Here is a 27,500-nt window from a genome sequence, read left to right as displayed (position 1 = left end):
TAGTGATAATGCCTTCATATAGAATGTAATCATTCGTTTGCAGAGCATACTTGTCTTGACAAATCAAGTTCTGAGCTGTTGCCGACCACGACTATAACAAAATGAAAATCCACAAGTAATGAGGAAGATAGAACTGAATATTTAACTGTTTCAGCTAAGGAGCACTTCCCAAATATCTTTTCGTATCATTCAGAATTCCAGTCAAAACCTGTATCAGTTTCGACAAATTAATCCTGGAGATGAACTCTTCCTGTTTCACCAGTTTTCTTTTTTATTATTTAAGCACAGAGTTTACCCCAGAATAAAGGAAATATTTGAAATAACAAAACCCATATATATAATTTGAAACATGCTCCTGGCTTTTAGTTTTAATCTTCATTTAGCTTCCTACCTGCTGCAGCTCTAAGAGGTCCAGGAATCTGTTCTAGCACCATAAAAAAGTACAGTCATCCTAGTTAAGTCCACAGTATCTTACTTATTTATTGCTGAGTATAAACATCTCCTGGCAGTGTCTTCACACATCTGTGGGCTGGTTGTTCCCTCTGTGGCTCCTTCATAGCCTGTGGCCTGATGACTTTTTGGGGGTTAGAAATTTAAATGGAAGGAACAAAGAGAGTCTTTCATCCCCCAGCTATAACTGAACTAGACCTGCATACTACTCAGCACAAGATGCTTCAGCTTACGCCAATTCCTGTAATGTCAGTCAAATAAAAACCTTATCATTGATAGTGGTGGCAAAAGGGGTAGCTTATTCATTTGTACTTCACAGAGTATCTGTGTAGAAAACAATCCCAAACTATGAAGATAATCAAGTATTTCCAGAGGTGTTAATTTGGGAGCCTCCATTTCATTTTAGTAGACCCCAACTTCAAATCCGAACTTGAATATAGACTCTTTCATTGAGCTCTTTAATCAAATTCATTTGTAAATTAAGCTACAAACAACCTGTCAAAGCCCATTAAGACACCTGAACAAAACTCTCCTGGAGTATGCACTGTACACCATCGCACAGTATAGCACATCAAGCCTCAGATCTACACTGCTCTTCTCTGTGGCTTTCTGCAAACATGTTCGATGCAAACATCCTTTTCAACAGCCTACATCAAACATAGTTTCCTGTTCACACACGAAGATGGAAATACTAATGTAAGAACGCAAGAATGCCAGAAAATCTACCCAAAACTGATTTCATTCATTGAACTGTTGGCCATCTTGCTAACTTTCATTATATATCCCTTATGAGTTTTACAGTCCCTACAACCTTAGTAACATACCCTGTATTGAGGAAAAACCAGCACTGTTTTATCAATCATTACTCTCACTCCACAGAAACATCAACTTCCAAAGTCTGTATTTCTCAGTGTATCTATATAAAGCTACCTACTAAAAAACACATTAAGAAAAAGCCTGACATATTTAAATAGTATGTAAATGCAACAAAAAATCTGTCGAAATAAAAATCATAGCTGATGCTGAGGTTCTGCAACCCCACTCAGGCTTAACATTGTCAAATCAGTTCTTCCTCTTGCCTGGCTATGGGGGTGGTAACTTCTTGCAGTCATGCCCAGGAATGAGCTGAGCACCAGGCTCAGCTCATTCACGATCTGGGCCAACAGAAAATCCTTCTAGTACTTCATGATAACTGTCCCATTTCCTCATTCCAAAGGTGTCCAAGCTCTGAAACCAACCCGCTTCCCAGCACAGAGCCAGAATGGGGAGGGAACAAAGTTCTCCCTCTCTGCTGCTAAGGACTGAGCGGTGCTTTCCACAGTCCAGTCACACCCCAGCGTGGTGTTTGAGCTGCATTTTTGCTTAGAGCTCAGCGAGTCCAGGATTTGGTTTTGGGAAACTTATGTGCTTCATGAGTTGTGAAAGAGTCCCTGGGTTACACACAGCGGGGTTTTCTGAACACAGAAGCTGGGAGTGGAAGTAACATGTGGAAATTTTGGACTCTTTGGGGAAACATGTACAAGGCATGCCTCACTAATAACTCACTATGAACAAAGGCAAAATGTTCCTCTGTGTCAGTAATGATATCCTCTCAGTTTGGCCTTTTAATACTGATGTCAACAGAAGCCCCATCCAATTTTAAAGGTAGAACATGTTTCAGTAATTTTTACCACAATTCTCTACCATATTTTATAGCAATAATGCTACTACAGCTATGATGATCTAAGGACATAAGCACAGCAGAATTTCAAGTAACAGCTTATATTAAAACCTTAACTACCACTAAAACAGCTAACATAACCTGGAAAAGCAAGAATGTATTTCAGGTACAAATTCTTTTTCAAGAACAGAGCAAGCAAAAAACCTCCAGCTCAGTTACTGAAGTCAAACTCAATTATTCCTAGTCTATGCTTATATCATATTTAATAGTGTTGTTTGATCTGGGATTATTTTTATTTTTAAGAAACAATTTTAATATTTATTTTTAGGGGAAAAATGTTAAGAAAATGAATTACTTGTCTTAGTTTTCAAGGTATCCATTATAGCAAATACAGAAGCACTGAACTCAATATGCCTGTGGGGTAATTCTGCCATGGCCAGCACTGTGCTATCGTGGTGTAGGGCAGACCTGTAAACCAACACAAGTCTGTCCAGCACCTTACAAATGTTGTGATAAAATGGAAATTTATTAGAAAGGTCACTGTCAGAGGCTAATCATACTGGGAATCTAATCATGATGCTACTGATGACCCAACCCCTGGCAGTCATCCTTCAAAAACTCCTTTACCATACATTTCTGAAAAAATACGGGCTTGTGTGAAACACCATTTGGTGCTGGAGGATGCAGTTAGTAGCTGAAGAAAGTGGAGAATTTGCTAAGTAGAGGTAATACCATGCCTTTTTTAGTCATATTTCTGGAATTTCTAGATACTTGGGTGCGAAGATATTTTTTACAAAATCCTCTGATTCATAGCTAAATAAATTAGTTATTAGATTAAAAGATTAGAAATGGTTTAGGCCAGTAAAATTCAAAAATCTTAGCTCGCCTTATCCAAAGGCCAAAAGGAATCCTTCAAGGTTTGCATAGTCCAGTCCTCTGATAACTGCACACAGGAAAACAAACAAACAAAACCCCACTGTACAAAACTTGTACTATCTCCAGTATGAACTTACTGTTAATTGAAGTTTTTATAACTGATGATGAAGTGTGAACTACTTCACCTACCACAAACTCAGACAATATTATTTGGATGCAGTCTGGACTGGAAACCATCTACTATAATGTTTAAATATTAAAAACCAGAGGGGAAGGGCTCAGCTCATTTTCCCTGAGCTCAGCACACCACAAACCACGGCATTGCCACCATTCAGCTCTTGTCCACAAAATGTTCATCCAATAATCTCAGTGCATTCAACAAAGAAAGCTCATCTGAACTTTAGAGCAGCAGAGACGGGAGCATATAAAGACAACATTATTTGCCAGGCCTTACAGAAAAGTCTGTGGAAGCAAGAAGCTCATTTCATTTTGCTCCTAGTCCTATCCCTGCCCCATGACATCAACAGCAACCTTGAAGCTGACTACAGTAGACCTAAATATTTAAAGTCTTATGTTCAACTCATTTCAGCACATATGACCTGACAGACTGAAGGACAAACACCACAGGTAGAAGCTATCACACAAATCAATACTACTGTGTCACTGCATCTAGAGACTGTTAGAAGAAATGCACATTGCCAGACACTTGCAAAGTTATGCTGACTGAAATATTTATAATTGCAGAATGGACTTGACACCAATGAACATCTTATTTTAAAAATAAAAATACAATCCTTATTCACAGGCTGTGGTATAGGTACGAGCTGATGGACCTCTCTATGACCTTGTTTTCTAGCCCTTTCTAAGCTTTCCATTTTCTTGCTTTCATCAAGTACCTCTTTGTTCTCAAACACTTCTCAAGGAACTTTTATTGCAGCAATTCCCAGTGCTGGGAAGTTCATCCACTGGCAATGGTTCAGTTAGAGTCCCAGTAAATATTGCTGTTGCATCACAGACCAGGGAAAAACATTTATGACTATTTCACCACAAGCCCTGGAAAACGAATCCTTAACATAAATTCAGAGAACTTTAAACACAGAACCTTCTAGGTGGGACAAGTACAAACTACCAAAAGAGTTAAGTTTTTCAGATCCCAAATTTGGGTTGGGATGACACAAGAGGGAGAGCTTTTGACTTTATCTTCAGATAAAATTCACAAAGGGCTTATTTTATCACATAAATTTAAACACTTTTATCTTAATAGAATTCAAAGTTCAACAGAGGTTGAAGCAGGTATATTTACACAGGCACCTCTTCACCTGTCACAGGGACAGAAAGCAACAATTATTGAAAAGGATTTGAAAGAACAGACAGTTAGAAAACAGACTAAGGAAAATGCTATCAAATTGAAACTGCATGGACAATTTAGGCTTAAAGAATGTAATTACACAAACTAAATTATGGGAAATTCTCCTTCTGAGAAAAACAGGGCATGGTCTTTAGTCTGACAAGTGGCCAAACACATTTCTCAGCCTGCTCAAAAAACTCCTTGTAGCACCTGTGTCTCATAGCACTGGAACAATCCAGTCTGTAAATCATAGCACACCTGAGCTCAGCTCCCAACACTTACACCATATAAGTGTTCCTTTGTTTCTTCGATCAAGAGTAGAGACTTTTATTCTAGATCCAGCAGTGTAGTGAGATAAGCCTGGGACTTTAATCAGGAAGGTTAAAAGCTACTGATTTTTCAGAAGAGCTCACTACTGGCAGCTACTGCTTTTTCAACTGACAATAAGATCCTTGGTCCCTTTGATTTCAGCTGCTCAGTACAATGAGCCTAATAACATACGTATATATAATGGAAATATAAGTATACAATTAATAAAGGTGTGAAGGTTGAGTAATGCTCTCCACTAAAACTCTTGAACCTCCCTGTTCTATTTAAATATGAGATACTCCCTGGGTTTGTAGGGCAGCACTACTGCAAGTTATACATGAGCAGGCTGCCTGGATGGCTTAAGTTCAGTATCACTAGTACCAGCCATTCCCAAGGCAGACCCTGATGATCCCATCACAGCCAGTCTCACCCAGGGTGATCTCCAACACTGCCTTGGGAGCCCCTCACCCACCTGCTGTATCCCAGCTTCTCATGGACCTTCAGACCAGGCTGGGGGAGGAAGCGCTGCAGCATCTCTTCTGCAGGCCATGAACCTTCTGCCTGGTGCAAGCGTTTCAGTTCTGGGAAATGAGGGCGTTGAAAGCAGCAGAGGCTTTTCATACAGTTATTTTCGTCAGAGAAATGATTGGTGAAAGACCTGAGAGCACGTTCTGCTTTTAGGGAAGGAGGAGAAGCACTCAGAAGTTGTTGAGGAAATTTTCTATCTTCCTCTTCTCCCCAAAAATCTCCCTGTTCTCATCTTTGAGTGAACTGGAGACAGCTCACCAGTTCTGTTTTTTCCTCTCCAAAAATAGCAGCTTTGGGTACTCAGAAAAACTCTCAGATATAAAGCTGGATGTTATTAAAATGTTGATTATTTTTCAACAACGGTATTGCACAAAAAGATTCTGAACTTGCTTTTCTCCCATCTGTAAGTCTAATGCTGCTGTTCCTATGCAAGCAAAGCCCTCCATTCAAAATCAGTCATGTTCTCTACTTTTTCTGTTTTATTATGATCAAAATGCATATTTATACCATTACATAAAACTCATAGAATATGTAAAAGCACATAACCACAACTGCAGTAAAAATGGACCAGAAAGGACTTCAATGATATTAAACTACGGAGTGGTTTAGCTTTTTTCCAGAAAAGAAGTCTCACAATGAGTTTTCTTTGTCCCTTAAATGAGACAATTTTAACATAGTAGTTTGCTGTGCTTTCAGTTTGTGTGTAAACGATGTAACAAAGCATACAATTATTTTTTCTCACGGACTGTAGTGGAAAGCCTGAAGAAAATTTCCTTAAATTTGATGCTTACTTCTTTCCCCAAAAGAATATTTATCTTTAAAAAATATTTTTTTTTTTAAAAAAGGAGTTATATTATTGGTAGCAAAGGTTTTAGCATCCACTAAAATGTCATCTAAAATTGCCAAATAAATACTTACATGCTGCTGATGACTGTTTGTTTAGGAAAAGGAGATTTAGCTGCTCACATGTTCATTAGCACACACAGAGAAATGGATGAAAAATTCTTTTGGAACTTAAAACTGATGCCATGGCTGCTGCTTACAAGTATTTCTAATACACAGTGGGTAAAAAGTGAATAATGACCAGATAAAGATATTAAAAAGAAAGCAATGATTGAACTTTTCTTTTTTTCTTTTAAAGAAATGAAGCAACCAACAAAAAATGCCCCTTCTTTTTTCCCAGTTACTCTATAAACCTAAAATGCTTGAAGCAGACTGCCTGTTATTTTAGCAAATACGGTGATTGCTGAGCGTGCCTGTGCTTTTACATATTTGAGTTTTGCAATGATTCAGGCATTATTGCTCTGTAATAGGTGTGGCTGCCTTTGAAATGTAAGCTCACAGCTTCTGTAGTCAGTGAACCATTGCTGATAGGGCTGACTAGTCAGAAGCAAAACTGGCTAGTTATGAAACTACTATAGTATATTCTTTATCTCATACACATTTAAAGGATTTACCTATCTATCCCACTGCAGACCTACTCATTGAGTAGGAGCCAACAGCATATGATTGTGTTAATTAATCTGCTATTGTGAGTAAAGGAACAGCTGCAGTGGTCTCGTGGATACGTTGTCAAAGGAAAACAATGTAATGTTAAGCTTCTGACTGCATATTCTGTTACAAAGGAGGTTTACGAGAAGTTAAATTCATAAATCACAGATCATTTTTATAATAATAATAAATATCATCTGACCTTTAAAGGAAAGGTTTTAGCATTCTTAATTTCAGTTTGAAATATGTTCTGAAATACGATACTTAAGCTTTAACCCAATTCTTTGTTTTGAAAACAAACATTCCCCAGAAATGATAGGAAATGGTAGTAGCTATAGAAATGACCTCTGACTGTACTAGATACATGCCATTGTAGTTTTAACAAAGATCAGAGCCCAAAATATCAAGTTAAAAGAAGAAATTGTTGGCTTCCATCCAATACCTCTTCTAATAAAAACACAATTTCCAATATTATACAGAAATGCAGAATGAAAGGAACATTCATTACAGGGAAAACACTTATTATTTACATAGGATTTTTTTTTTTTTTTTAATGGAAAAGGGTACAAAAAAGACTTTTTTCTAAGTAAAATAACATAATCACTTTTGTGATTCAGATCTATCCCCTACCAAATCCTTTTGGACAGTATATACATCAATCCTTTCAAAAACACCCAAGTGGTGACTGACCCAAAGGAGAGAACAAACAGGATTTTTTTTATGGCTGGCACATAGAACATAACCATAGAAAATTATGTCAGAAATTCAAGTAGGAAAAGTTTCAAATTCAAAATTGCCTTGATTAAATAGGAACCCTGTGCCATGGCCAGCACGATTTTGTGAAAACACCTTGAGGTCCTTTTAATTCAGAAGTGCATTGTTTTTTGAATGAAGAGAGGAACATCTGATACAATCCTTATTTTAAATAACAGGGACCAGATTCTCACTGGGTACAATCAGCAGAGCTCCACTGGCATTCATATGCTTATGCCACTTTACACCAGCACAAGATCTGGTCCAAAAAGTACTATCTGTCAAGTAAACATGTCAAATTATAGAATTCTTGCTTTGCTTTGTTTATTTCTTTTGACAGCTGTAGTTGGCTTTATTGGCATATATGCTTTTGATTAAATTAGCTGCTATTTTATTTCTCTTAAATCTTTCATGTCTGTCATCTTTTTCTTTTCTCCTTATTTAAAAAAAAATCTGTTAAATCTGTGAAAACTAAGACCCAGTCCAGACCTCTGGTACACTGAAATGACTGATGATTTCAGGGGAACTATGCCAATTTAAGTCTCTACAATGTCCTGGCAACAAAAGAGATGTTTCACTTCAACTGGAGTGGAACATATAAGAAAGTCAGAAGTAGCTTTATTCAAAATTTTAGTTGTGATTTAAAACAAAGAAAAAGAAGGGAACATAATTTTTAGATACGAATCACCAGCGTACAACTTGGTAACCCAGCAGTAACTGCATGGCACCAAACAACAGATTTCAGTCCAACAGCAGCCTCCAAGGAAAGAGAGTAGTGCCAGAAATTAGGACCCCAGTGTTTCAAACACACCAAAGAGATATCTTCGAAATGAAAGAGTTGTTCACAATAAGAATCATTTCATGGATCACAAAATGCAATATGACCTGTGGATACCCAAATAAATTAATAAACCTAATAAAATCATTGGATGCTCTCTTCATTTAGAGAACATTGTTCTTCAAAAAAAATTGTGGTATTTGTATATCCTCCAGAAATACATGAGTTTTTAGAACTACCATCTTTATCTGGGCTGGTACACACTGTTATTTAACAGCTGTGACTATGCTTTCTCAAAATATCAGCACACACCTACTTTCTGAAATACACACACACACTGCTCACCTCAGCTGTGCAGAATTGCCAATTGCTTGCACAAGATCATTAAAACAACACTTTGTAACTTCAATCAGGCTCTGTGAATTCACCAGCATCATTAGTAACTGGGTTGATGACTTCAGTGAGGTTGGTTGGGTTAGGTCTTCATGGATATTTAGTATTCTGTTTCTTTTCTCAAGTCAGAATTCTCAAATAGAACAATCTATTGGACTTTTTAAAGCCTGATTAAAACACTGCTATCAGCTGAGACTTAGTTTGATGTTACCCACTATTTTCACTTGACAAAATATGCCATAATTTTGGAGAAAATCATATATATATTTAAATAGGAAATTACAGCTTTGATTGCAGTAAAGTTCCTTTCAGGAAAAGAAGAGAAGAATTCATGGAGAGAGGCAAATTCCCTAAGTTTCTATAATGGAAATCTAAAATGTTCCCAGCAAATAATTGCAATGAAAGGTATAGTGGAATAAATATTAAATTCAGTCATGCTTATGACTGGAAGGCCACCCATGCAGCCTCAGCATGAGATACAATAACGTTTTTTCCTGATATTCTCTTTCCTCAGAGATTAAATGAATCTATTCTGCCAATTAACAACTGATTTTTATCTCTGAACCAGTTTTTTCTGGATCTTAATACAAGTTCATCAAATTGATGCATGTTCCTCTGCAACCAGTAGCTGCCAGTGGACCTATGTGAGGTGAGAGAGGATTTCATGATCCCTTGGGTAGCCAGAAAAGCAAGGGAACTGGGGGTGATGTTAGGGAATAGCACTTGAACTGCCCATTTGGCTGTTAACTGTTGTTAAAGGTCCCTCCAAAACACAGAACACCCTAAATGGAAATAAACTTGTCACCAACAACAGTAGATCTCTACCCTGTAATTAATGGAAGTGTGAAGGGTTTTGGAGCAATCTGGAGATTGCTTATGGCTATACATCAGTCAACGTATCAAATGAGAACTATTCTAGGAGATTCCATCAATTGTCTGAATTGAACAACTGGTACTGCTTTAGCCATGAGAGCTTAGCAGCCACTACTTATTAAAGCTGCCTGTTTAAAAACTCACACTAATTTCTATTGTAATTGCATCTATTTCAATGGACTGGACATTTGCCATTCTGTGACAGAAAAAAAATGGTCTCAGCCAGTTCAAGAAGAATAATGCAAATACAGAGTTATCAACCTACTTGATAGCTGATACAATAGTACTTTTACTTTGGGCCTACCCATGATGAATACTGGCTGCAGAAAGATCTGCAATTTTCTAAAAAAAGAACTACAGAATCCAACTACAGAAACTCAATATAGGCTGGCGTATAAATCACTAGACTGAAACTCAGGAGATGCTCCACTGGCTCTTCCACTGGCATACTGAATGACCTCAGGCAAATTCTTTTGCCTTCCTTGCCTAAGTTTTGCAGAATATGGAATGGAATTAGCAATATTTTACTTCTGCTCAATTGATTGAGATTTATCAATTTAAAAAATATTCTAAAAGCTAGCTGTTTATGTATTAGATATGTAGAAACTGACCAAATTATGCTAGTTAAATCTTTTCTATTTTTAGGTGAAATAACATGTTAATATAAGCAGATTTGTTCATCTTGGAATAAAACACAGATCTCTATAGAAAACTTCTCCAGAAAAGGCAAAATGGACTCCAAAACCATGGCAGGATAAGGAATGGACACCATCCACAAAGAACCATGCATGCAGGGAAATCTTTAAAGCTTGTGAGCCCATACTACCCCAGTGAGTCAGACAGACTTTCCTGAGATATAGTCTTCTAAGAGCAGAGACAGCAAAGTACTTGACATGTTCTGTTGGTAGAATCAAGATGCATACACTTCTAATGTCTGACTTCATACAGGTACTCTGGCAATTGCTTAAATACAGGTATTAACTAAGTTTGTTAAGATTTATAGTACTCACTGTACTTATTTCACACAGTCCTTATTCACAAACCCTTAGACCTGATCTGAAGCTTAGCTAAAACTTACTCAAAGAGTAACTACAAGGAAAGACTTCCTGCCAAAGGGCCCTCTTAGCAAAAGGACACTTGATTAGCTTCACGGTAGCTGCAGCTTTTCCCAGTATACAAGGGATAAAAGCATTAAAAGAAAATCAGAAAGATTTGTGAATCAGCACAGCAGGAAAAAACAAAAACAAAAAACAACAACAACAACAACACATTAGCACAGATAAGAATACGGAGTTTAATCACTACACAGATACAGAGAGGTAAACAATAATATATCATAAAATGAAAAGAAGAACAAAGATCTTCACAAATATAGTATTTCCAAAGCCCACTCCCAACCAAATGAGACTGTAAGAACATCTAGTAGCAATAGTACACAATATTTCACCTAAAACTTGATGGCTAAAAGCTGCTTATACTTGGCATGAGAAGACAGACATTACCACCCAGGAGTTGGCTGGTTGAAATGAGAATGTCCTGACTTGATGGAACGTGGAAAGTATGCACTGCTTCTGCTGGGGTAACAAATAAAGGCTACAAATTCAATGGCTTTCAATCTGAAATCTCTCCTTAGTACTAAATAAATAAATAAATAAGCGAATTAAAAACAGCAACAGAGAAAAATACTGATGGGTTTAGACTCTGTTCAGCTCCCATCCCAAATAAAGATGACAGCTGGGGACTACCAACAGAACCATGAGAGAATGAGGATTTCCTATCCACGAGCCACTGTCACTCCACATCCCAGCCCCAGAACAAAGCATCTGATCAGGACATTAGGAAGTTCTTTTCATTAGACAGTCACCTGGAAACAGATACTGAACAGATCTCTTCAGCCACTGGAAACACTGGCAGATTGCTGGATATCACTTAGCACTACAAAGCAAATAGCAAAAGAACAAAAAAATAATCTGCTCAGGGAAAGGTAAAAAGACAGAAGGAACATGAAGAGTGCTTCCTTTTGAGACTGCAAGCAATGAGTGACAGGAAGATAGAATGCAGTATCAGGCAGAATGCAGTTTTTCATCCCTGACAAAAAACCTTGATGTTTTGAACAGTTTTCAGTTAACTCTGGCAATGGAAGTTGTCAGAGGAATTGTATTAAATGTGCCATGCATGGTCACGACTTAGCATCTCATAAAGAAACAGATTTAGAAATTTGATGTTGACCAAAGCCTAAAATCTGTAAGCTCTGGTAACCTTCCTTTACCAGGTATACTCTGGTAAACTTGTTAAAGGCTTGCGCTACAAGGCCAATATAAATGAGAATAAAGTTTGAACCTTTCGGTATCTGAGATCCAAAAGAAAAGGAAGGTTATGAAGACTTGTTGGAAAACCAAACCATGAAGAGGAATACTCTTAATTGTTGGCTAAACCTGTAGTTTGAGAATGTTATTGGCACAGATGACCAAAAGATCACAAGACCTTTAAAGAGTTGTGAGGCAGAAGAAATTCATTAAAACCCACTGTCACGAGATGCAAGGGCAAGAGAAACAAAAGCTTCTTCTTTGTCTGTTTTGTGACTTCTTTGAGATGATTCTGCTGGCAGATTTTACACCCAAGTACTAACACAGATTAGGAGACATCTCGTGTTTTCTGCCAGGAGTCCCAGTGCAGGGGACTCCAGTGGAAGCAGCCTGCAGTACAGAAGGCTTAGGACTGCTTGTCTTCTCTGTTCCAGAATAGCAGATTGCTATAAACCTTCAGTACCCTTAAATATAAATGCATTCTAGTGAAAAACGAGAGGTGGCATGTCAGAGCTGAGTCCTCAAGGGCTGAGCTTCTTAGATTGTGATTTTGGGCAGATTGCAGTGAAACAACCATTGTGCACATGGATCTCTCCTGAATATGCCACGCACTGTAAGGGAAGTGGGACACACCAGATAAATTATTTGGTAGCTTTTCACCCAGGTGGAGGGGACTGTCATTCTGGATGTCTGTAGCTGTCTTTGTAGCTGAAGTTACTGCATTCAAAAACACAAGAAAATATGTAAGGGCAGGCCCTCCATTATATCCACTTACAGGGAAGAGCCATCCAGCAGACTGCTGCCCAACCATTGCAGCATAACAAAGCTCAGAAATGTCAGAAATTCTGGTTTTCCACTCCAACAAAGCACTGATGTTGGGTTGGACCTCCATATCCAAGGCTTCCATTTTCATATGGTGCAGCCAGTACCAGGAAAAGTAAGTATTTTCCACACAACGAAAAACAAAACACCAAACAAAACAAACATAAGACCAAAACAAACCAACCAACAACAACAAAAACCCCACCAAAAAATCCAGTCCACAAATAAACAAACAAACCAAATGATAAAACCCATTAAGACACGGTAGTTTACATTATTCACTCAGCTCACTGTTTTTCTGAGTATTTTCAAATCCTGTGATAATACTACTTTATTTAAGGTATTCTCTTCATATGTATTAGAATTATTCCTGGGAAAACAAGAAATAGGGGAAAGTATTTTTTCCAGCTCTTTATTCCTTTGCTTAATCACTAAGAAAAAAACAACCACATCAAAATTAACAAGGTTAGAAGACAGAGAGGCAGATGAAGACATGCACAGATCTAGAATCCCCAGATACATAACCGCACACTGTAGATGAGCAGGGAAAAGATGATGTTGAAATGAATTATGGCTTTTTCCTCTCTATATCTATTATTACAGAACAGTCTTCTGCATAAGGCATTGTCTTGTCCCCTCCAAAAACATCTACAAAATCCTCTAACTTCACAGTAATGTTATCAGAGAATGTATATATTCTATTAAAAAAAAAAAAAAACTATGTCTAAAGAAAAATAATTCTTACTGAACTGTGAAGAAAAAGATCCAAAAGGAATTTAAATTAATTAAATTGCAAAAAATATTATTTCTTTTTTTTTTTTTTTTTAATATTGGTAAGTAAAGGAAGGAATATGCCTGTTCTTAATTTCATTTGTTGCCATGATAAAGTAGAAGCACGGGAGAGTGGTAATCGCAAGAGTAATTTTAACTGCACTCTATAATATGCTGGAAGTGACTTCCAATGGCATCATTATGCAAAGTCTATTATATTTGTCAAAGCCTTTTAAGTAACAGCAATGGAAACAGTGAGAAGAATAGCAAGATGGGCCATCAGATGAAGAAGGAATCTTATTCTATGGAAAAATATTTGCACACCACTTTTTAAATCCTCTCATGATAGTTTTAATGTTAGTGCTTCTGCAGGGAAACAAACACTTGCACTGATTATACAGGTCAAGACTTATTTTTTAGGAGATAACACCTCACTGTATGAAATTACAAATTTGTAAGACAGTGCAGAACCACTTAAGCAGCTATTCTTAGAAAACAAGGTTCTTATCTGATCAAACATTTCTTGGTACTTTATGAAGTACAAGTCAAAGGACATTAAGAATCACATAAGAGAGACTGCTTAAAATACAGGACACCTAACCACTCATCTGGATTATACTACCCAGAATCACTGGGTAGCATTTTCCATCCCAAATGGAAAAAGCATGTCCATTTTTAAAGCAGCTTTAGTACACAGTGATTTTTTTTACGGCATCAACCAGAAAAACAATTCTGGCTTACCAATCACAATACTTTCTATCCCAGCCTATTATCTCTGCAAACCAGTTGCCCAAAACCACTTATCCAACTTTTTAGAACTTGTGCAGAAATGTCTTAAATGGATGGTATCTTGTTATCTCTTACCAGTGTTTAATATAAACAATTACAGAAAACATAAAGTAGTCTGATCAATTAAGTGGGAAATCAGGGACTAGAGAGCCCTTTGAGATCTATGTATTAAAGAAACTTGGAATAACTAGGCATTATTCTTTCTGGAAATTGTTTTTAAGTATATTACAAGAAGATGAAATTAACCATATTTTTAAATTCTCTGAAATACAACAGGTTTCAGAGGGAAAAAAATTCACAGTAGGAGTATTGCAAGAAGCAGCATGAGTAGGGTTACAATCCCTCTCAGTTTTTAAAGCCATGCACCCAATCCTGGATACACAGGTGTGCAACTCCCTTTTACATTTTGTAGTAACATTAAGTCTCCCTAACAGTATGTTTGAAGTCAATATGCCCAAACTGAAAGGAGTTGCAATCATATGCTCACAAGAGATGGCAGAAAAGGCTTTAAAAAGCGGACATGCTAAATTTTCAGTCCAGCCAACCCTCAAAACTCATTTTCCACTGCAGTTTACAGAATGGAGACTCACAGACCTCACGCACATATTAGTCCCTCACTTCTCCTCTAGCATTTACACACATTCAAAAAAGTGGGGTTTTTTTAAGAGAAAGATCTTTTTCCTTACATTTAACTCTTAAGTTTCTAATTCAATTTATAAACAGCAGCAAAATTAAACATTTTCTTACTGAAAAAACTATTGACTACACGTATTGTAAACATCATCAACCATTAAAGACATCTCCTAGATTTCATGTCCCAATTGTGGGATCCAAAATCCTAATTTGTCTAATGTACAACATAAGCAAAGCAAAACAGCACTGCAGAAATCTAAAACAACATTTCAACTGCTCTTAATTTACCTTTTATGACCCAAAGCAGGGCCTGAGATCTGCACTCCATGCTCCCAGCACCTTTTGGGTATAGCAAAATCCAATCATGTATACTCTACTTAGACAGAATCAATTCTTTCCGTACTTCATATAAAATAATGTGAACTAAATATATCTGATCTTCTTTTCCATTAGATCGAGCACTCCTGAAAAGCTATGGCAGAATTTGCATTCAAGATGATGACCAATAATGAGCGTTTTAACTTACTGTGGCAAATAAAACTTTGTGCCATATGGCTGATTAGAGATATTCTCTCTCTTTTTCTTCTCCTCTAAACAGCTGGGTGAGTAACAACAAGCAAAAGACAGTCAGCAGCTGCACACTGTTATCATTACTTTGATACTGCTTGAAGGAATCTAAGCCTTCTACAGGTATGCACCTGAGATTAGAGGCAAAGAATTTTCCTCTCTAAATATGAGAGGAAACAGCTATGGGAGTTATAATTATGTTTTACAGGTGTCATCAGAACAATGCTTCCAAATTTTACCCAGAACAAACATACCCTCTTTCCATTTCGTGATCGAATTTTTCAAAGACCTTCAGGGAAAAGATATTATTGTACAAAGGCAAGAACAGCGAGTAAATAAGTATAAAGGCAAACACTTCTATTGCAGACTTCCCAACTTTATCTATTTCACCCATGCAACTTCAGTAGTTATCCAACAGGATCTGCAAACAGAGCATTACTGTCAAGCCCTGTGTTCAATTACTGTGAACCAGGGATTCCCAGGCTGGAATGCCACTGCACCCCCACAGCCAGCACCAGTCGGTAATCAGAGGAGAATTAACGAGCCACGTGCCTCTGGCTCCTCATTAGTCAAAAGGTATTTAGAAATGATAATGGCTGAAGGAACCTGATATTACCTTCTTTGCACCCAAAGTTTTAATGGCCACAGGAATGCCTGAGCTGAGTGTCAGCTGCAGCTGGGGCTGAGTGGGAAGAGGGAATTTGAAACAACAGGTAGAACATGCTGCAAAAGCAAGTTACTTTATGGACACCCCTCTGGCCACACAGCTCTTGCCTCACTTCTACCACGGCATCTCAACGAGAATGTAATTGGATAGCTCTGAAGGGTAGCATATTTTAAGTCTTTCATTGCTGTTTTATTATAAATTAAAAAATAAATAAATCCTAAACCACAAACTACTATAATAATAATAAAGGTGTTTATGAGACAACTGCACCTGTGTTCCTCCTGTACCTAAGGTAAGTGACCCCACCTGTGGAAGGAAAGAAGGCAAACTCTCTTTTCAACTTTCTCCTTCAGGGGCCTGGAGACTGCATTTGGGTTTGGACTTGGGAGATCATCAGGATAATTTCTCAACTTCTTTGGATGGTAGTTCTTCCTTCTACATTAAATAAGTGCATGGGAGGAATATTTCCCAGAACAGCAGAATTAAAGATAACAATATAGTATCTATAGAAAAAGCTATTTTTTTTTTTTTATCCATGATATCTCTATATTTAAAAAGGCCTTAGGATGAATCTCACCCACTCATCATACCACAAGTCACCACCAGAGCTGTGCACTCAGTCACAGGGTTAAGAATTTTGAGTTCATAATAGAAGACGTGTAAAGCAGCACAAATCAAAGGAATCGTTGTACAAATTTCACAAACTACTATATTGTCTCATGTAACTCATGAATAGGAAAAATAAAACCCATTGGGTATATAAGGTTTCCAACTAATCAGGGAATGACAATTACAGTGCAGCACTAATTGTGGTCTTTGTGAATATTGAAGGTCTTTTTCTATGCACACAGATACATTTTCAGGACAGAAACCACCCTTTTATTGTTGGAAAGCACCTTGAAATCTCTGGACACTACTCTACCAGCAGCTGTGTTATTTTTCTTTAAGTTTAAATTATTGCACATGGCTATCGTTGCTAGGTAAGACTTGGCTTCCAGCTTTGTAACACTGATGGCTGAATTCTGGGCTGGACTAAGAAACAAGCAAAAAATTCAGAGGTGAAAATTACCTCTGTGGGGGTGGTTTGTATTTGTTAATGCCTTTTTAAAATTGTCTTGGATATTTGCTTGAGCAAGGTATTGCCAGTCTCTGCTCTCCAGGCATCCTAGCACTTGCACTCTGGTTGCTTTTAAGTTCAGTGTCACCAAGATACTTTCAGGCAACAGATCATCTAATAAAGAACAATACGATGTCAGTGTGTAATGACTTCTTGAGAAAAAGAGTGATGTTATTCAGCAATACAAAGAGACAGTCTCACTTTCTTCTCAGATAAACAACTTGGTAATGAAAGATTTTTTTAGAGGTATAGAACAACTGAAGGAAATTTAAAGGGGCATAGCAACTTTTATGTTAAAAAGCCCAAACACCCACATTTTAAATATTAATAACATACAGAGCCACTGATTCCATTTCTATTGACAGGAAATTAAAAAATAAACACATAAAAATTCAGACGAGGATTTAAAAAAACATTATCCAGTGACAGATGCTGAAGAAAGGAGTTTTTCTCAAAACACAACATTTACAGAAAAGCAGTAAAAATTATCACTATGCTTATGTTTGTACTAAACTCACTTTGATGTAACTGATTAAAATATAGTAGATGGCACTGGTACCCCATGCAGGGTTAGAAGTTTTAAACTACAAATGCTACAAGAGTGTACCTTAATAGGCACACAATGCACAGCAGTGAAGCAGTGTCAGGAAGGTTTGAAATCTACATGTCTTCCTGTACTTTAAGTCCCCTACACTGTCCAACAGTGCTAAACTTCTGTACTATAAATGCAAATCAGGTCGAAATCCCTGAATAACTTTTTTTTTTCTAAATTCACTAATGTCACCAGCACTCTGCATGTAGCAAAAAGATGGTCATTACTAAAAGATATCATGAACCATTTTTAAACATTAACCATTTTTATATTTACCACAATCTTATTGCAAGTCTTGGCTTTGTACTTTAATAGTGCTAAATAGTCACTTGGGAAAGCATGTTATGTACAAACAGGGCACACACAAGCTTAATTCTTCTGCAGCTTCAGACAGGAGTGTAAAAAGCAAGCTGGAGTCCAAAGGCAAGGAAGTAGAGCTCTAGTAAATCTGATGTGAAGCCTCATCTGTCTTTTGTCTGTACAGTCTGTGGAATATTTGAAAGGAAAGCAAAGACACCAGCAAACATTGCATGTTACTCATCTCAAGGAAAGTTCTGAATTTTTGATCACCCACCCAGTCACAGATAATCAAAAGAAGGACTTTGCAAACCAAAAAATTTTGGGGCAGGTCATCTACTTCTCCATCTCTCTCCCTTCATAAAGGTTGCACTCCAGCTTATCAGCAGGCTATATTATAAATGTTAAGAGTCTAAGAAAGTAGTAGAGACAACATTTATGTCACAAAAAGCTATTTCTAATGCTACTTCTGTGCATGCTTTGTTTTAGCATGCAATGGAGAGGATGGACAGCTTTTGTGGTTTCCTCTCATTCCTAAGTGCAGTGCCTCTTTCCTAGTGCACAATCTTGCAAGTTTTTTAGAGAAGTGACATTCGTGTTGTTGGCACTGTCACAGGCAGACAAACCCAGTTAGCTCAGTGCTAACTGCCTACTGAGTTTGATCATTGGCGTGAGACAGGGTTGCACTGACAAAATACCAACCACAAACCTGGAAGACTCTTAGTTCACACTCTTGCCCTTGTAATTTATACTTCAAAAGATGGTATTAACTGGTATTAGAACAGAAAATTATTCTATTTTTAGTTCACAATTGTAATAAGCAGTTAAGAATATGGGAGTAAAAAATATAAAAATTAACTATAAAGGTAGCTGGCAAAATAAAACATATAAAACACCGACATAATAACTATTACATGCTCAAAAGCTGTGGTAAATGATCAGAAATGTACAGTGTTACTTTAAGATAGTGAATGGTTGATGAGGCTGGTTGAGAAAAGCATGAGCAGGGCCTCTTGCTTATCTTGCACCTGGCTCAAGTAAAGTCTCAGACGTCTCATGGACCGATGTTTCAGTGAGGCACAGGAGAACATCAGGCCTCTGTACCAGCCAAAAGCCACACTCCCTTCACTGTGAAAAACAACACTTGTTATAAATCTGTTTCATTAGGGAGATAAGGGTGTGCACAAAGACCCTCTGATGAAGGTCAGAGGGCCTTTGCTGCTGCCTCGGTACGTGGAGGAGGAGGGCCAAAGTGTTTGTTCTACCTCTTTGTCAATTATAAATTCTGACAGAGTAACAGAGACTCTCATTAAGCTCCATTAACATATTGACTTACACATCCCTCAGGATTCAAATGAAGGAGAACATGGGACATGCAATGCATGTATGACCAAAGTCACCAAACCCTGTCTATAACATGCAATTCTTCCATCCCCTTGGGACAGACCAACATTTATAATATAAAAGGGAGGTGTCGGGGCACAAAAGGCTGGAGGAGGAAAACACCTCTGGAGGAGGAAAACATCTCTGCCTGCTCAGGATCAGCCAGCGGACTGTCTTGTCTCTCCCCCTCTCCTGAAGGGACGCCTTTAGGTGAGCTTTGCGCCTCCAACTGCGTTGGAGTACAGTCGGGAATATTAACTTTATATTTATATATAAATATCTTTATAGCTATGAGAGTCTTACTCTGCTTTCTGCCATGACACACGTCAGCACCCTGTAGCCAGTGCATTTGTCACTGGCAATTGGGAACCTGCTTTCCTGTTGTTTCAATAAACCTTCCCTGAGCATTTGTGGACCTGGATCAGGCAAAGTCCTTATTGAACAGGATCAGACTTGTGGTACTGGACTCATAACTGCACTAACAGCACTTCTGTACTCCTGCAAGTTCTTTAAAACTCACACAGAGCTGGAGGGTTAAACTGGCTGAAATGAAGCCCAGCCGCACCCAGCCCCTCTGATCTCTTGAGGACTGGCTGGGACACAAGGGGGTTTATTTTCTGCTAAATACCCATACCCTTAATGCAACAACAGCACACTCATCCTTCCACAATATAAATGTCAATTAACATTCATATTATCCCTCAGAAAAGAGTCTAACTGTCCCTTTTTTTTTTTTTTTTTTTTTTTTTTTTTTTTTTTTTTTTTTCCCATGGAGTAGTCAGATTACAAGGATACTCATTTTCTAGTAGTATTTTAAAAGTAAAAAAAAAAAAAAAATTCCTTCAAGGTATAAGTACAGTTACAATCTATTTCCTTTAATCCTTTTTCTTTGGTATGATTCCACATCTGAAGCTGACAACCAACATTATGCAGTTGATTAAATATAGTTAAAGATACAACTAAGTAAGCCACTTTCTCTACTTAATATATAGAAATTACATAAATTAATCAGCTCAAATGTGAGTTGTCTTTTTTTTCATTTTCATTCAAGAATTTACAGAGTTATTTTAAATTGATCTGATGACTTTCATGTTGTTTCTATTATAGTACCTACTCATCAGTGACAGTTTTGAAAATTACTGAATGGAACCCAGTGTCTGAAATGATCACTATTAAAGAGTCTGCCCTATTTATTTTTTTTTTTTTTAAACTGACCTTTTGTATTTTTATTCTCAATACAGTAATCTTCATTTTCTTTTTGGTTTGTCTCCTATGGGCTTTTCTGAGAACACAAAAACAATGAAAACAGTTTTGAAACACTACCTTCTGTACTTGCCAAAATTTACAGTTTAAGAAAGTCATGTTACTTAATGTCTGGTATTTTCTTTGGCTACAGAACCCTTTGAAATTCTGACTAGAGCTGTGAAAACCTTGATGATGAACAAGCACAGTAGTGCAGTGTATTGAGGATTTAACTTCAAAAAATCTTCCTAAGTTTTCCAGGCTCACCAGCCTCATCAAGCTAAATTCAAGTCAGCAGTGCTGTTCAAATACAAGTCAGGAAGTAAAAATACAAAAACGTTTATTCAAACAGAATTCTTTCAATAGAAAGCATAGGAGCTTAATGCCAGTCAAGGGCAGGAAATGTCTAAAAGCCCAGTAAGACAACATCACTGGATCACACACTAACTCACCTACCTTCTAACTGTGGTACCTGGACATCTTTTTTCACAGTAAAAACTGTACTTTACAAACATTGTAAATTGCATGTTTCACACTGTAAAAAAAAATTCAATTCAGTTCTGCTCCAGTTTGGCTGATAAAAGATCATTTCATGCACTTTTGAGAAGAAATATGAAACTAGTGCCCTGCACACTCCAATTCTCCACAGCTTTGCACAATTGTTTGTATTTTTGCAAAACACATGTAAACTGGCACAGAGTGCTACTGTTCTGATTTTTCTTTATTCCCCACTGTTAGGGGAACAGCTTAAATGCAGAAGACTGAAGGGGAAGACTGTAAATGACTCAAGTGACCTTGCAACTGGGAAAAACGCTTGACAAACCAGTGTGAACAGCATGGACCAAGCTTAAGAGTGCCTGCATCTCCACTTCTGTGCCCCTGACTGGGTGTTGTTTCAGGGATCCCTGATTAGTGAGGTAACAGAAATAACTTTATTCTTTATATTCTAGCCCTGATTTTGTGGTTATCCCAGCTGCCTGCCTGTGCCCACTCCGCCATTTGACACAGCCTGTCAGCATCTGGGAACAACCATGTCGTGGCTAGCGAAAAGGTCAAAAAAGCCAAAAAAGCTGAAAAAGTTGAAAAAGTCAGGGGCTGGAGAGGCTGTGGTGGTGAATCCCCACATTCCAGGATGGCCCAGCACAGAGCGCTGGAGCCCTGTGGCCGCTTTCCTTGCCACGATGGCTGCTCCAGAGACGTGGCCCGAGATAGACGACGGGGTGGTGGTGAACCCCCACAGGGTCGAGATCGCCATGCGCGGACTGCCCTGGAAAGCGGCGTCCAAGTCCTCCCGCAAGCTGGCGGGGAGGCTGGGATGGCTCCTGGCCACGGGGCTGAGAGCTCTGGACCGCGAGGTGATAGCCCTGCAGAGCAAGGTGGGCGAGCTGGAATTGGTCACCTACGCCCGTGCCCGCGACTGCGAGGCCATAGCGCTGCAGAGCAAAGTGAGGGAGCTGGAGCTGGTCACCTACGCCAGAGCTCTGGAACGTGAAGTCACAGCGCTGCTGGGGAAAGTGAGGGAGCTGGAAAGGGAAGTTGTGGCTTTACGGTCTGCAAAGGTGATTGCACGTGAGGTAACCAGCACTCAAGCAGAGCAGCGCTATGAGCAGCAGTGCACTATACAGCAGCTGGTGTCACCTAGGCATAAATATGTGGAAAATAAGGTGTTGATCTCCCAAGTTCATGCTCCAGCTACGAAATCTCCACGGGATCCCAAGGAATGGGATGGAAATCTTTGGGGTGAGTACTCAGACTTTGAGATTGAGATTTAGCCAGATTTAGCAGAGAAGGGGGTGGCACAGATCACACACATTTACACTCTGAAAGAGTTACAATTATGCACGCCTAGACAAGGAAGTCCTTTTGAATTAGAAATAATAATTCTAGATTATGTAGTCTCATGAAGATTGTGGCTGATAACTGGACCAAAAAGCAAAAGAAATATCTGTAGAATTTTGGTCCAAGTTATTCCAAGGCACCTCTACACATTACATCCTGATGGAAAAATGAATTAAAGATGTAGCTTGTGCACTGCAAGAAACTGAAAGAATTACAAGCCAAAATAGCATGACTGTACCCCTTCAGTACAAAACACAGTGAGGACCAAAAACCTTTTAGTTGGTGTCTTTCCTAAAATATTACCCACAAGGAAATGGAATTGTTTATACCAATGGATTGTGCAAGCTCTTAATCTAGATGTGATCATTCATATAACTTCTGACAATGCAGTATAGTTGTCTCTGTCTTCTTCCTTTTATACTATATCCTTTGTTAATATCATATTCTCAGGTGTTTGTATTTCATGTATCTTTGATTATTTCCTGTGGTTTATCTAGGGGGGTATGTGCTAGAACTCTGTTACTGGTGTCACAAACCCAACATCCAGTCAAAGTTCCATCTGAAATAGCACAAGCCACACCTCTGCAACCTGTGTGGCCAATTACCCCATCTCCAGCTACCAATCCTGGAGTAATATTAGCTGAAGAAGCTGGAGCAACCACATGTATATCACTGGACAGAGATGACACTCCTCTTTTCCTCCACAGGCTGCCTTGTTGTGCTTTTCAGGCTTGTATTATAAGCACATATCTTGAATATAATTCTGCAAAATCAATATGTAAATAATTGTGTTTGGTTGTTTTTTACTGTAACTAACTTGTCATTATTCTTTCTGGGAAGTGTCTGTAGAGCAGGTGACGTGTGCCCTTGTGTGAGGTTTAACTTGGCTATCCAAGGCAGCTGTTCCCTTTCATTAATATAGTAACTGCTGCACACTGTGGAACCTTGCAACATTGGTTACTGGAGAACTACATCCCTCTTCAACATCATCAACTCTGTTCCAAGTTTGAAGGCATGTGCTGCTTTGACCTGGCTGCAGAACTGGTTGGTGTGGAGGATATCATTCAGTATCTCAAGGACTGCAAATCACAACCTTCCAGTGATGCCTGACAGGAGGGATGGACACTTGACTCAGAGCATCATATGCTTATTTGTTTATTTCTTTTCCCCTATGCTTAAGTGCTTCTGTAAATGCCCCGTCCCACATTTCCAGCCCTAGCAGCAGTGGTCTCTTGAGCAAGGGGGTGGAAAGTTGGGAGGAACGAGTTAAAAAGCGGAAGACTGGCGAGGAGGACTGTAAATGGCTCAAGTGACCTTGCAGCTGGGAATAACCCTTGATAAGACAGTGTGAGCAGCAGCCAGTGATCCCCTGACATGGACTAAGTTTAAGAGTGCCTGTGTCTCCTCTGGTGTGCCTCTGCATTCAGGACTCCCCAGTTAGTGAGGTAGCAGAAATAAATTTACCCTTTGCATTCAGACTCTGAGTTTGGGGTTGTCCTGGCTGCCTGTGTCAACTCACACCCCCACTCACTGTGCAGAGGTGTCAATGCCAACACACTGCACAGGGGAGCAGAGAATCAGGCCCCACAGTCTCTGAAGACACATTAGTACAGGCTCCTGTGAAACGACAAGTAAGGACACTAAAACCACTGAGGAAAAGAACAATAATGTTTTTCATTGATAATGCTATACATGTTCTTAGTAATGAGTCTCTCAACTCACTCTAAGTAAAGCAATTGGCATGTTCTTTAGATAGAGCAACAGTACAAATACAGCTGTGTATATCTGACACACAAGCGTTTGATTTTGGACTTGCTGAATGTTCAGATAGCTGATGAGATCACTTCACTGTTGCTGCACATATAAAGCAAGGTATCTGCAGCATGCCTAATTCTGATACTAATCACTCTCCTCAACAGACTGAGAGCAACCTGCAATCGGGTCACTCCTGTGCATCTTTTTTTGCTCTCAGATATGTTTGCAAAAAATTGCTATTCACCACGGGGGAGCTGGGAGGAGAATGCCTGGGAATTGATGGGCATCAATTGTGCCCACAGCTGTGAGTTCTTCAGTTCTGGCTGCTGCAAACATACTTTCAGGTCTTTTCACAGTTCTTTCAGTGCAGAAGAAATGGAGCCTATTCCTTGGTGTTATTTCAGCAGCCTCACTGGCTTCTGTTTCTCTCCCCATGTTCAGACAGCTACTGAACCTGCCACCAATATAAAGACTGAGAGTAGAACAAGAAAGGTAGTACAATCCTGCCTTCAGACACTCTCTTAAATATAGACAAACTTGCTGTGTTGAGTTTTTATATGAAAGGTAGTGCAAATGATGTTTGGTGGGTAATTAACATGGATTCCCTTGTGCCACAGTATTTTCATACCTCTCTCTTGTCTGGATTTCACAGCTACCACTGTGCTATTGCATTGTGACTTCAAGTCATATGGCCTTGTCCTTTTAGTGTCAATGAAAGTGAGTTTGGTTTTCACCAAAGTATCGGTATGTTCAACAATAAGGCTTAAGAGAAACTGCCAAAGAGACAGTAATAGAAAATGTTCAGTACTTGTTCACTACTCCTGCTTGCTCTTTTCAGTAATATCCACTTTCATGCCTTATCCCTCCTTTTCAAACTAAGTCCATTATAATTATACTATAATGGTCACTATCAAAAAGTCAGCATTTATACACAGTTACTACAGAGCAGCATCTGAGCAACCACAGCATTATTTCTACACAGAATAGGAAATAACTGCGGTGACACTGATACCATTGAGTGGTAAATGTGGTTCTATGTTGCCTTAGAGTTCTTCTACTGGCACCGTACCTGTTTCAAGTTACTTTTTCAGTGACAGAATAACAAGGAATATATTAATCATAGCAGATACCTACTAGATTAAAGATATATGTACATACCACATACCTAGACCCATAAGATACGTAAGATTAAAAGAAAGGCACTAGAATATACAAAAGAACAGTAATTGTCAACTTCCACTTCTGTAATTTTTCCTCTTTACATAAATGGCATCTTTATAAATCCATCTATTTCCAGTTGCTAATCAAAATCAAAGATGTTCTGTTCTTTCATTGAATTCTCTACAAATTACAAAAAACGTCTGTTTTCTTTTGTTCACAGAAATCTTTGAATCACCTTTGGTCTCAGTCACATCACACCTGATATTCCATAAATCTCCCAGGAAAGTGGGAAGTGTTTAAAATGGGTGCTTAAGATATTTCAGAAAGTCTTCTCAGACTTGCTTCTGTCCCTCTCTGAATAGTTTTGTTAGATCATTAAAAGGGAAAAATATGCAGTTTTTGATAAATAGGCTACTCCCCTACCTTGGTGTTAGATAAGCTGTGAGTAGACCAGTTTTCAATTACGTTAGAACATATGTGGTAAGGTATTCCTTAAAATGGGATGCAGAGGGCATCTAAAAAGAGACACAGGAGGAAAACATGGCTAGAACTCAAGAGAGAAAAGAATAGGAAGCACGGCTGACAGAAGTATGACTGTAAAAATCCCACTTACAGCCATTCTTACAAAGCACATTTAAAAAATAAATAGCTGTGTCTCTACTGCACATTTAGTGATTTTTCTTGGAAGATCCTAAACATTAGCACTGCAGTGTCTCTATTGCTCCAGAATGATCAGAAATGAGCTTGAAACCCCAGACATGGCCCAGAAATCCCATCCTTACTTCTGCCTCCTAATCTTTAGTTTAATATTTAAACAAGGCCCAAAATATGGCTACTCCACTGTGTGACTGAGGCTGTCCATCACTGAGCTCCTGGGAATGTCACACTCCATGTGACTGCTGTGCACAAACAGAAAATACCACACTGGTATATCATCTTCTTCTTGGGCCTCTGCCTAATGTTTCCTTCCCACTCATTCTTGATAATACTCACTGACATGCTAGCCTGTGACACTGCAGCCAGGCTCCTGGGAGTTACTGAAACCCCAAAGTTACTGCCCAACACACTCTGAGACTGACTAACTCCAGCTGAGAGTGCAAGGAGGGAGCCTTCATCACAAATAAGGGAGAGCATTCACTTGCTACAGTCAACTAGATCAAGTCATGATTAGTAAAGATGTAAGTTCAGGCTGGATGTGCCAATGGTAAGGGTGAAGAGATGCTCCACAGATGGGAAGAGTGTTAGCTAGAGTCTTCTTAAATTCCACTTGATTACTACCCACCCATGCAGGTACAAACCCATCAGTGCCAATGGCCCTGTCACAGTTTCTCAAAAACCCCTCTGATGCAGCCATGACATGAAATGGATCAGAATTCATGTATTTTACACTCAGAAACTCCCTCTGCACCCTTCATGGAACTGGAAGAGCTACCAAACCTGATGCAAGTCAGCCTGCTTAGTAGGGACTGCTGGGAACAAACTCAGTTCCAGCAGCCACAGGCACTTTCCCTGCATTGGGACAGGCTGGCAACGCTCTTTGGTTCAGCCTAAGGAGACAAGCTTACTTTCATTCCAAGAAAAATAGATTGGAGATATAGCCATCTCTCTTTTTAAGCTCTGGGGACTTCTTTTATCCAGACCAGTAGTAATGACAGATGTCAGCTGTGAGTGACAGCATTGCTTTGGGAAAAAGGAAAGTCCAGTTTCCCTGCACTGCTAAGTAACAGCAATTCAAGCCACAAGGTATAGAGATTTCTTACCAATATTCACCTACTCTTTTACCAAGAAGACAGGCAGTCTAATTTTGCCAAAATTATTCAGGACTTTAGGATCATAAAGCCTATTCCTTAGCCTCCCAGAAAATGTCAATATTTCTGAAACTCATGAACCTTCCTCCAGGATCTGGGAGCTTGTACCCTAACCTGGGGTGTGATATTAGGGCACCTAGGCAAGCTCATCCAAACCAGTGGCATTCAGATGTCCAAAGCAGCGTCAGGCTTCCCAGAAAAGCAACACTGAGTTGGGCTGCATTTTCAGCTTTCCCCATTGCTGTATTAGAGCTGACAAACACCAAGAAACAACTTATATATATAACACTGA

General features: G+C 38.8%; 2 protein-coding genes across 9 annotated transcripts in view; one reads left to right on the top strand and one right to left on the bottom strand.

The window, feature by feature from the left end:
• Nucleotides 1-27,500, bottom strand: part of ZNF536 (zinc finger protein 536) — a 342,702-nt gene that overhangs the window by 149,825 nt on the left and 165,377 nt on the right. The gene's annotated exons all lie outside the window — the stretch shown is intronic.
• Nucleotides 19,493-23,894, top strand: LOC120757713 (uncharacterized). Its single transcript, XM_040075272.2, has 2 exons — nucleotides 19,493-19,613; nucleotides 21,384-23,894. The coding sequence occupies exon 2, from the start codon at nucleotides 21,677-21,679 to the stop codon at nucleotides 22,415-22,417; it is 741 nt and encodes a 246-aa protein (XP_039931206.1). The 5' UTR covers nucleotides 19,493-19,613; nucleotides 21,384-21,676; the 3' UTR covers nucleotides 22,418-23,894.

This window comes from Hirundo rustica, chromosome 11 (genome assembly GCF_015227805.2).
Source record: "Hirundo rustica isolate bHirRus1 chromosome 11, bHirRus1.pri.v3, whole genome shotgun sequence".
NCBI lineage: Eukaryota > Metazoa > Chordata > Aves > Passeriformes > Hirundinidae > Hirundo > Hirundo rustica.
The sequence above is the reverse complement of the archived record's forward strand: the minus strand, read 5'-3'. Positions and strand labels throughout refer to the sequence as shown.

Bases quoted from the DNA above. Each gene is read 5' to 3' on its own strand.
- LOC120757713 (XM_040075272.2), top strand. From the start codon at position 21,677: ATGTCGTGGCTAGCGAAAAGGTCAAAAAAGCCAAAAAAGCTGAAAAAG.